Below are 11,113 nucleotides of genomic sequence, written 5' to 3' on the forward strand. Positions count from 1 at the left end.
TAAGGTAATTCGTTAAGGAGATTCGTTAAGGTATTGGTAACGAATTAAGGTAATTCGTTAATGTGTATAACGAAGTGTGGAAATCTTAACGAATTGAAGGCCATTCGTGTAACTGTTATAACGAATGAGGATTGTTATAACGAATTAGAGTTGGTAATTATAACGAACTGATTGGTTAACGAAGGGAGAGCACGAACTAAGTTAACGAATGAGGTGGATATTTATAACGAATTGAGAGGCAATTCATTAAAAAAATAAATAAAAACCTATTTTGTCACGACAAAATAACAACAAAAGAAAAACCCTATTTTGTCACGACAAAATAACAACAAAAGAAATCCCTTTGACTAGCAAATTAACCACCAGCTCCTTGAATATTGTGTCACACCAAGAAACCAAGAGTTTTACGAAGAAACAAGGTTTACGAACCAGAAATAAATACCTCGTCTCAGTGCACCCCGTGTGTTTAACAAACCTACACCTACAGCTCTGATGCCACTTGTTAGGTATTAAACAGAGTCGGTAGACAACGGAAAAATAAACACACACACACACACACACAAACGAAAGCAATAATTAAGAGACACGAGATTTTGCGTGGTTCGGTCAAGGCGACCTACGTCCACGGGCTGCAACTAGGGTATTTTTATTAAGCACAGTACAAAGGATTACAATACATGATTAGGTATATATAGATAACAATTAGGTTTAATAGAGTAGGAACCAAGAAAACTCCATATGGGCCATCTTCCATAATTAAACGGGCCGCCCCCTTTTGTCTTCTAATCGTCAACCAACGAACCTGCCCCAAAGTAGAGGTGCACATCATAACCGGTTAACCGGTTTCTAACCGATTTTGTAACCGGTTAGTAACCAGTCCAAACCGGTTACTAACCAATCCTAACCATCGGTTAGTAACCGGTTTGTATATTTGATATTAAACCGGTTAACCGATTTTTTTAAGTATTATTTTATAAAAAACCGGTTATTTAACCGGTCCGGCCTAACCGGTCAAAACCGTTTCTCCAGCCGGTCAAAACCGGTTACTACCCTAACTTAAAAACCGGTAAAACCGGTTATTGCCCGCCAAAAAAAAACTGGTTAGCAAAAAAAACCGTTTAACCGATTTGTGCACCTCTACCCCAAAGGCCTTCACTAATCCTAACAATAGTATAGATAGATCATAGAAGTATAGATGAAATATGTTTTCCATAACATTATGTACTTATTGATTAACTTTAATTGTATTTTTATTGTTTTGATCATCTCGTGCAATACATGGGTTTTAAAACTAGTTTTTTTTAATATAATGAGATGCTGTAATTCATTTAATGGTTATTTGGGTTTGATGAGGTCCATACATGCGAATTCGGGTTAAATGTAGGGAATATCTTTATTTACAAAAAAAAAATCTAGTAGATAAGACATGTATATATCCTTAAACAAGATCTGTTGGCACATGACAGGTGTGGTGAAAGATATCGACCCACTGTTCATGGAGTGGACACAAAACAACGGTTATCCGTGGGTCAGCCCTGGTTGGGTCATCCACGACCACGATTGCAAATTCAGATCCCATCAACTGGTGGCCTTATTATTATTATTATTATTATTATTATTATTATTTTATTGTTATTATTATTGAAATGAATCATTCATTGCACTTTCCAATTATCTTCACATGCCTTGAAACTAAAATACAATTATTTACCCCCTGTAGTGTGTATACTATGCCCCATTTGAATTTGTTTGATTTCATTCATTCATGTCTGCTTTCTCCTCCCACCTACCATTCTCTTCCACCTTAAAATCATTCATTCATTCATCTTCACCAACTCCAGGTACCTTTCCTTTAATTATATCATCCATTCATTACTCACTCATTACAAATTTTTATATCTCTTCCATTAATTAATTATATCAATTCATCTAGGCTTTGTTGTTTTGAGCCTTGGGCCTAAAATGGCTGTTTCTGGTGCATTGAGTGGTGTGATAACTGAAAAGATTACGCACTTACCTTTACAAAAGCTTGCCGTAAGAAATCGAATCGGAATCCAAAACAAGAGCTTGAGATTCAACAGAGTCATTAGGAGCTGTGGATTGATTAGCGATCAAGAAGCTAGTTTAAGTTTAGATTATGATCTGGAACAACGGCTAGCCGAAACACGCCTCGTAAACGCTTCGATTGATGATCAAATGTAAGAATTATTCATCACTTGATTAATATTTCATGTTATATATATATATATATATATATATTATGTTTCTTTTTGGTTAGTCTATCTGTAGGAACTTCAAAGGATGCTCAACGGTTTCCAAGCGTGCAAACCGAGCTTGTACTGCTTGCATTGCCAGCCATTGCAGGCCAAGCTATTGAGCCCCTGGCACAACTTATGGAAACCGCTTATATCGGAAGACTAGGTAATCATTCCAACCGAACTTGTTTTTCTTTCAATTTAAAAGATCGATGTGATATGTGGCACCGCAACGCCTAAGTTATAAGCTGCGTACTCGGTTACAATTTAAGGTGCGTTGGAGCTTGCATCAGCGGGTGTGTCGATATCAATTTTCAATATAGTATCAAAGGTGTTCAATATTCCTCTGCTTAGTGTTGCAACTTCCTTTGTGGCTGAAGATATAGCTAAACATGCACAAAGTGATTCTGATTCAGGTATACCTTTAACTTACAACAATAAAAATGGTATAAATAGATAAAACTTATCATCTTGCCCAATTTTATAAATATATATATATATATATATGTGATCATATTGATACACAAAATGTACAGAAGAAAGAAGGCAATTACCTTCGGTTTCTACCGCATTAGTGTTATCTATCGGGATTGGTATACTCGAGGCGGCAGCGTTGTACTTTGGAGCCGGGATCTTTCTAAATTTAATGGGAATATCATCAGTAAGCATATACTTAACACATATATGTTTGTACGATTGATACAATTCATTACAAGTTAATAACAAAGTATACATTTTATATGTTGATTAGGCTTCTTCGATGCGTGTTCCCGCTCTGCGGTTTCTTAAACTTAGAGCACTCGGTGCTCCGGCTGTGGTACTTTCCTTGGCTATTCAAGGGGTCTTCCGTGGGTTCAAGGATACAAAGACACCAGTATTTTGTCTAGGCAAGTGTTTGTTTAAGTCATTGTATCTCACATCAGTAAAAGTTATACTGAAAGGTGCTTGGGTGCTTGGATGTTTCTAATGTTTGATAAACGCCCTGCTTGCGGTGCGCGCATATAATGTATATATGTGTGAACCCTCGGGTGGGCAACAGTAAAATTGCACTAATTTTGACGTTATTTTACTAATCTCGTGAAAATAACGTTAAAAGTGGCGGAAGGTTAATCAGGCATCATGTGGTGGCGTTGATAGCCGAAAGACAAGGGCACATGCACCGATCAGCCGGTGTCCCGATGATTAAGGGCTATGTGCCTTATGTCCAAGGCTTGATGCAAAACTACTATCGAGCCGGGGGTCTCACCGGAAGCAGCCTCTCTATCCCTATGGGATAGAGGTAAGGCTGTCTACATCTTACCCTCCTCAGACCCTACCATAGCATTGCTATTGGTGGGATATACTGAGTACGATGATAATTCAAAAGATACAAGGACATCCAAACACTAATTTTTCTCAAACGACACATTTTAACCCAAGCTCTTCCCGGTAGGGGTGTGCATGAGACCGAAATAACCGACCTGTAACCGAAATAATCAAATCCAACCTAAAACCGATGGTTTGATAAGTAATTTATAAATATTTGACAAATGATGTAGACCGAAAATTTTAACCCAAGCTCTTCCCGGTAGGGGTGTGCATGAGACCGAAATAACCGACCTGCAACCGACATAATTAAAATCCAACCTAAAACCGATGGTTTGATAAGTAATTTGATAAATGGTGTAGACCGAACAATTTAGGCCCACATATGTAATAAGTAATTAATCATTATTTAACTAAAACTTTATGCCCAGATATGTAATAAGTAATCTTTTTTGGGCAAAAGTTTATAGCCCAAATGGTAAAACCTAAAAGACCAAAACTGAACCGTATCCATTGCGAGAAATGAAAACCAAAACTAAACGGTTTTTAGAATATTAAAACACAAATTTTTGCTTCGACCCTAAAACTGACCCACACACACCCCTACTTTTTGGTCAGAACACGTTTTGATATGAATCAAATGATGCTTTTTTAAAACAGTATGTTTTGACCCGTACCCATTTTAGTCAGTCCTCGCTTTGACCCATTTCTAGATTCAACCTGCCCGTTTTGCCAGACTTACTATTTTCATTGCTCTTTTATGATAGCCGGTTATCTTACTCATACATATAATGAAATGTACAGGAGTAGGAAATTTGGCTGCAGTTTTCTTTTTCCCCATTTTCATGTATGCTTTCGGGTTGGGTGTCACCGGTGCTGCCATTTCCACCATTGCGTCACAGTATGTACTTTTATAAATTTTAGGTCTGACTGTTAATGTCACATTAGTATTTATGGTGTTATTTAAATTGATTCAGATATATTGTGACATTTGCAATGATATGGTATCTTAATAAGAAGACCGTTCTGAAACTGCCGAAAATGGAGGACTTACATTTTGGAGGTTATTTGAAATCTGGTATGTGTTTGTTGAGTATTCTAAGTGGTCAAAATGGTGGATGGTATTTGACCATTTATGGTTTCTATTCAGGCGGGTTTCTGCTTGGGAGAACACTAGCTGCTGTTGCAACCATAACATTAAGCACATCAATGGCTGCACGCCAAGGGCCGATTTCAATGGCTGCGCATCAAATATGTTTACAAGTATGGTTATCTTCATCTCTCCTTGCAGACGCACAAGCATCCGCGGGTCAGGCTCTAATCGCGAGCTCGTTCTCAAAAAACAACTATAGCAGGGTTAAAGAGATCACATATTATGCTTTAAAGGTACAGTTAATTTTCACTACTTATGTTTTGATTTTCAAAATTGAAACATTTTGTTTGTTTACTGTACTGTGTTGCAGACCGGATTAATAACCGGGGTTAGCTTAGCTGTCATATTGGGTTTGACTTTTGGTACGTTAGCTACATTATTCACCAACGATGCGCAAGTTTTACAAATCATGAGATCTGGTGTACTGGTATGTACCCGAGACTCGTACTGTATAATTTCATATTACTAATGAACGGGTCGATTTCTGTTGTGCCTGACTCAGTAACTCGGTTAATGTGTTTTAACAGTTTGTTAGTGCGAGCCAACCGATTACTGCTCTTGCTTATATTTATGATGGTCTTCATTATGGAGTTTCAGATTTCTCATTTGCAGCATGCTCCATGGTACGTGAGATATTTTTATAAAAAAATAATTAGATATGTGAGGATTACAACTTTACACTTCTATAACTAATTATTAATGTACAGATGCTGGTGGGAGCATTGTCGTCTGTGTTTCTGCTCTATGCTCCTTCGGTTTTCGGTCTTGCGGGTGTTTGGGCAGGCTTAACATTGTTCATGGGAATGCGTGCTGTTGCAGGATATATAAGGTAATATTAATATATATGTTGTTGACTGTTGATTTAGTGACATTAGTTTAGGCAGGAAACCAATAACAGACTTACTGTTCTTGTATTGTAGGTTAGCTGAAAAGAATGGTCCATGGTGGTTCTTGCAAGAGATCCCTGAAACCGAGGTTAGTTAGCGTGACACAGTTATCTTCATGTAGTGTTATCTCAAAATTGTTAATTAAACATGTATACAGATTGCTGTTTCGCAGAAAGCTTGTTGAAGGCACAATTCAACCTACAAAAACTAGCAGTTGAATACCAAAACCTTCACTTCACATTAGGATGGCCTCTAGTCTACAATAATTGGAACAAAATTGTCAGCTTTATTTTGACATTTGTCGCTAAAGTCCCGAAGGGGTTAAGATATAACACCGCCATCCATGATGCCATTTTTGCTGATATGAGGCACGCTTTATTTGCCTTCTTGTTTTCCATGATATTTACACGTATGTACAGTGGTGGTGATTCTAAATATTGCACATGTTAGCATCTTGGTTGTATGTCTACCTACAATCACTCTTAATATTTGTTTTTAAGCATTATGATTTATTTGGTGTTCGTCTGGTCATGTTTAGACCTAACCGGCCAAACCCAACACTTTTTTAAATTATATGAAATCTTAGAAAATATTTTGTAAGATGAACACTTGAGAAAGGACTAACGGTACATGGTGGCGGTTCATAATCTCGACTAGCGGTATCCGGTCCGTGATCGGAGAATTCACAATCATGTTTAGGACGGTTGGCGCCCTGGTGTAGAGCTATGTTATCAAATATGTCTTTCGGATCACATCTCCTAATGCATATGTTAGTACCCCCAATAGCCCAGGTGAGGGTTGCATGAAAAGACCATCCCTTTCTGCCTCGCCCGAAGTGTAGTTTAAAGTAATGGGGTCGGAGTACATTAAAACTCGTGACTCCTCCGTCAATTATGGTTTCATTTGAGGGGGTTTTGTGTGGGTGGTGTTGAGATGATCGAGTGCGGTGTCGAGAAACTGATGATCTACGAAGTTGCAAGCATGTTGAGAGTGCGAAATGGAGTTCTTGTATCGCCGGAACGTTTGGAGCCATGGTGGCTACCTGCATCATTAAAACTTTATTTTTATTAACGACTTGAAAAACACAATAGTTCAATAATTCATACAATAGTTTTTAAATTGTTTTTTTTTTTTTTTTGTCAGAACTCTCTTCTTCTTTATATGTATGTTTGGGAAGTTACATTCGTTTGTTAACTTTATTTTATTATATGAAAAGACTCACGGGTTGTTATCCCAAATATCTCGTTTTCATATATTTGATTTGTCTGGTCCAGCAGTGTTTTCCAATTTTTTTTTCATCTAAACCTACTCCTTTTTCAAGTTTTACATCTATACATAGGCCTGTTCACGAGCCGAGCCGAGCCCGAGCCAAGGCAAGCTCAAGCTCGGCTCGATATTCAATCGAGCTGGCTCGGCTCGAGCTTGAACTCTTAATCGAGCTAAAAAATTGAGCTCAAGCTCGGCTCGGTTTTAAATCGAGCCAGCTCGGCTCGATTTGGCTCGAGTTTACCTGTAATAAGAACAATTATATGCAACCATCAAGTTAAACTAAATAAATATGGCGTTGAGATCAACACCAACCAAATACAAACTAAATAAATACGTCTAATAACACCATCAAAAACAAAATATGTTCAACAAGTCTAAACCAAATCAAATACAAAATTAAGCAGAGAAGTATTATCTATGAGCGACGGCCGATGGCGGAGGTGAATATGAGCGGCTAGGGTTAGGATGGGAAATGAAACGTATACTGATTATTGAGTGTGTGAACTATGAAGTCTCATCTCTCAGTTACTCAGTATATGGAATTATGAATATTTACTATGGAATGAGAAAGGAAATTGGGCTAGATTAAAAATAACCCATGTGTTAAAATAATTGGGGTCAATTATTATATATATATATATATATACTATATTAATATACATATATGATGGGCAAAAAAGTCATTTCACAAAAACTCTTAAAATTAAGAGTTTTACAAGTATAAAAACATAAGGTACAACTGCTGGAGCATCCGATAGAAATCCCGCTCATTTTTTTAGCACTCATGTGCATGTAATTGCATGATATAAATACTATGAACATCTTTATGACACGCTTGTGATTTTACAGTTTTCTTGATGCACAGCGCAGCTACAGGCAAGATGATGTGTTGTTAAGAACAAAATAAGAAGGCACAGGCAATAAAATTGATTGAAGCATCTCCCAATATCCCCATTTCTCGGTAAACCGACGAGATAAAATGATTTTAATACTTTCATTACAGCCATTTGTGAAAAGTTAGTCTTATTTGGCAAAACGTTCGTCTGTTTTGTAACCAACACAACAATTGACTGCTAGGGCCTAGGGCATGCAAAAGAATGGAAGCTGAAAGGCTATGTTGCAGTTCACAAAATTTTGAAGGCTACTTTTGGTGATCAAGATGTAACAGTAAGTCCGTCTTACCCTCCTTTTTTCTTATTCTTTATCGCGTAGCTGCAAATTATAAACTGAGTTGTAATTGCAAATGCAGTTGCAGCTGGCAGTGTCCTCGATCATACTGAGTTGTATACTTGTGTTTGCAAATGCCACTTATTGTCCTTGCCCTTGCAACATTTACAAGGGCTCACACTACAACTCACCCTGCTTGACAGAGAATTTGATGACTTAGTTACATGTTTAGTGTCATTATTGTAATGCATATGTTCACTAGATTGTGAAATATACTTATTATATATTTTGTATGCATTTGCATATTAGGAAACTTTAAGTGCACGAGGCATAAGTAATGCTCCAGCTATGAACTCATTTAGCAAGGAAGATTTATATTCTCAAATTCATTAGTACAAGGTATTTATTTTATTATTATTGTTATTTTTGAGGAGATCATAGCTTGAGGATAAGAAACAATTTTTGATTGTTTTCAATAGGTTTGGCTGTTCAAGCAAGATTTGAAGCTGAATTGCACTTTGATCGTTCGTAGAATTATCTTTATTTACATCTTGTTAGTTTGTATAACATACTGAGATTAAAGATTGTAGTATATTTTTTTATGTAGAATGGTTCGTTTATTGAACACGAATCCTGTTTATTTAATCTCTTATAAGATTTGATGCTTTATATGAGTGTTTACATATCATTGTTTACTCGCACATTCGCCTACAACTTAGCCCACATTAAGGCGTTCTTATTATTTCTGCATTTAGGGGTTTTTACATAATCACGAATCTGTATTGCAAGTTGTCGGATCCCGCTGCATCGCGCGGGTACCTACTAGTATATATATATATAGGGGATGGATCTTGCGAGAAGTGATATTACAGCGAGAAGTATGAGAAGTGAAGGTGTAACTCCATTAATCCCCAATTCCACTCCCTTTCTTATGATGTTACCTACGTGTATGTAGGTTGGTTGTATTTATGTCTTAGCTATACACATTCAAACCTACCTACACACATATACATACGTACCTACAAACATTCAAATATACCTACACACATACATACGTATCAAGCCACATTCAAACCTACATACCTACACACATACATACATATATACAAATAATGCGTACCTAAACACGTACATACGCACATACACAATAAGAAAGGGAGTGAAATTAGGGATTAATGGAGTTAAACATTAACTTCTCGCACTTCTCGCTGTAAAAATACTTTTGAAATGATTCAATACCATGTATATATATATATAATAAATTAAAATAAAATAGTTCGAGCCTATCGAGCGAGCTCGATTCAAGCCAGGGCTAGCTTAGGCTCGGCTCGTTTAGAAATCGAGTTGAGCTAGGCTCGGCTCGTTTACAATCGAGCCGATTTTGAGCGAGCTTTCTCCGAGCTTTTTTCGAGCGAGCTTCGAGCCGTGAGCTTTTTGAGCAGCCCTATCTATACATCAACCTTTTTATTTTAAACTAAATTATTGACCCGTGGGCGCCACAGGTGGAAAAATATAAATCATGTAACATTCACACGTTTCTAGCATCAACTTATATTTATGTATATATATATATATATCATGTAAAAACATAACATTCAATTAAAATAACATCCATTTTACAATTATAAATTTGTAAATAGTTTCTTATAAACCATATTTGTAGTTTTATTTGTAACTTTACCTTTATGTCTAATATAAGCATTTTAACACCGTCTCTACTCTTCACTTGTGATAAAGCCACATCTAGTTGACCATGAGTTGACACGCTCTCGCAGGTATATGCCAACTCTTGGTAGTGATTGGCCTTGACTTTTATTAATGGTCATTGCAAACAATCCGCAACAGGAAACTGTCTTCGTTTCAATATGAATGGCAGTTTCTTATCTGAAGGAGTTAAACCACTACGAGTTATATAAGTGTGAAACTCAATGTTAGTACATGAAATAACCTTTACTTCGATAAAACGTCTCCCCAAGTTAATTACTTGTAATATGATTTCGTTGCATAAACCGTTCTTCTGATCAATATTCCTTAGTAACATTATTGGCATACCAACTTTTAGAACAATCTATGATTAGGCATCCTAGACATCTTTAAACCATTTAGAAAATACGACGAGTGTAATGCTGGATCAAAACTATGAATGTACATATTTAGTTTTCCCTTGATCATGACCATAATACCAAAGATACCACTTAACAAACTTCTTCAACCCAGTCGCCAAATCCGTCGTCGGCTTATACCCAAGTTAAACTTATATTCGCGTGCGTACAAGGAACATCAATATAACAATCAATGACCTATTCTCACCAAGCCACACATCATGCTTGGGGATGCAAGCATTCTTTACATAAGCTTTAATTTTGTTACCCTGTTACATTATTATTAACATTAGTAGAAAATTGTATGAATAATATAGTAAAATTAATGAATTGTAACAATACCATTTCGTCTTGCAAAATTATTTATATCGAACAATCTTCTTCGGGCTTTGAATTGTCATTGAGACGGAATAGTTTCAAAATACGCACCTTGAGGACACAGTCACTGTTTAGCACATCCGATTGGTTCAACAGTGTGATGTTTGTCGGCTCCATCTTCCTAGTGGTGACAGATTAAAAATAAACAAATTATTAATTTCGGACAATAACACTTTTAACTAAAAAACTAAAAAACAAAATGAATTATATAAGCACGACAAAAAATATAAACCTTACAAACAAACAAATTCGTTTTTGCTAAATATGGTGTGATAGTCTAAGAATTCTTGTGTAAAAGTCATAGTATTTATACATAAGTAGTAAATGATTGAATTTTTAGATAGTTGAATAAAGAAAGAAGGTATAAATGTAAAGAATGATGCTCATGAGATCTTTTACTTCTTTCATAAAATTAAAATAAAATCCTAAAACTAAAACGCAACTCAAAACTATGAATGTACATATTTAGTTTTCCCTTGATCATGACCATAATACCAAAGATACCACTTAACAAACTTCTTCAACCCGGTCGCCAAATCCGTCGTCGGCTTATACCCAAGTTCCCGTCTAGCCAAACTTATATTCGCGTGCGTACAA

The 11,113-nt window shown here is 36.4% G+C and overlaps 1 protein-coding gene across 2 annotated transcripts; it reads left to right on the forward strand.

Annotated features, from left to right (window-relative positions):
• Positions 1–1,962: 1,962 nt before the first annotated feature.
• Positions 1,963–6,200, forward strand: LOC143624992 (protein DETOXIFICATION 45, chloroplastic-like). Of its 2 annotated transcripts, none has more exons than XM_077095471.1 (13): positions 1,963–2,198; positions 2,279–2,421; positions 2,528–2,671; positions 2,792–2,916; positions 3,007–3,142; positions 4,365–4,461; positions 4,538–4,638; positions 4,711–4,946; positions 5,024–5,140; positions 5,241–5,336; positions 5,421–5,542; positions 5,634–5,688; positions 5,758–6,200. In XM_077095471.1, exons 1-13 carry the CDS (start codon positions 1,963–1,965, stop codon positions 5,782–5,784), a joined length of 1,635 nt encoding a protein of 544 aa, XP_076951586.1. In that variant the 3' UTR covers positions 5,785–6,200. The 2 variants fall into 2 exon arrangements, with proteins under 2 accessions (XP_076951586.1, XP_076951587.1); XM_077095472.1 differs by having other exon boundaries at positions 5,773–6,200.
• The last annotated feature ends 4,913 nt before the right edge of the window (positions 6,201–11,113 follow it).

The sequence above is a fragment of the Bidens hawaiensis genome, unplaced genomic scaffold (genome assembly GCF_021521415.1).
Source record: "Bidens hawaiensis isolate Kalapana, Puna unplaced genomic scaffold, B.hawaiensis_p1.1 tig00004007_1, whole genome shotgun sequence".
In the NCBI taxonomy this organism is placed as follows: Eukaryota; Viridiplantae; Streptophyta; class Magnoliopsida; order Asterales; family Asteraceae; genus Bidens; species Bidens hawaiensis.

Excerpts from the sequence above, each read along its gene's own strand:
- LOC143624992 (XM_077095471.1), top strand. The coding sequence starts at position 1,963 with ATGGCTGTTTCTGGTGCATTGAGTGGTGTGATAACTGAAAAGATTACG. Across the intron at positions 5,141-5,240 it reads TCATGAGATCTGGTGTACTG|TTTGTTAGTGCGAGCCAACC; the intron begins GTATGTACCCGA and ends GTGTTTTAACAG. Across the intron at positions 5,543-5,633 it reads GCTGTTGCAGGATATATAAG|GTTAGCTGAAAAGAATGGTC; the intron begins GTAATATTAATA and ends CTTGTATTGTAG.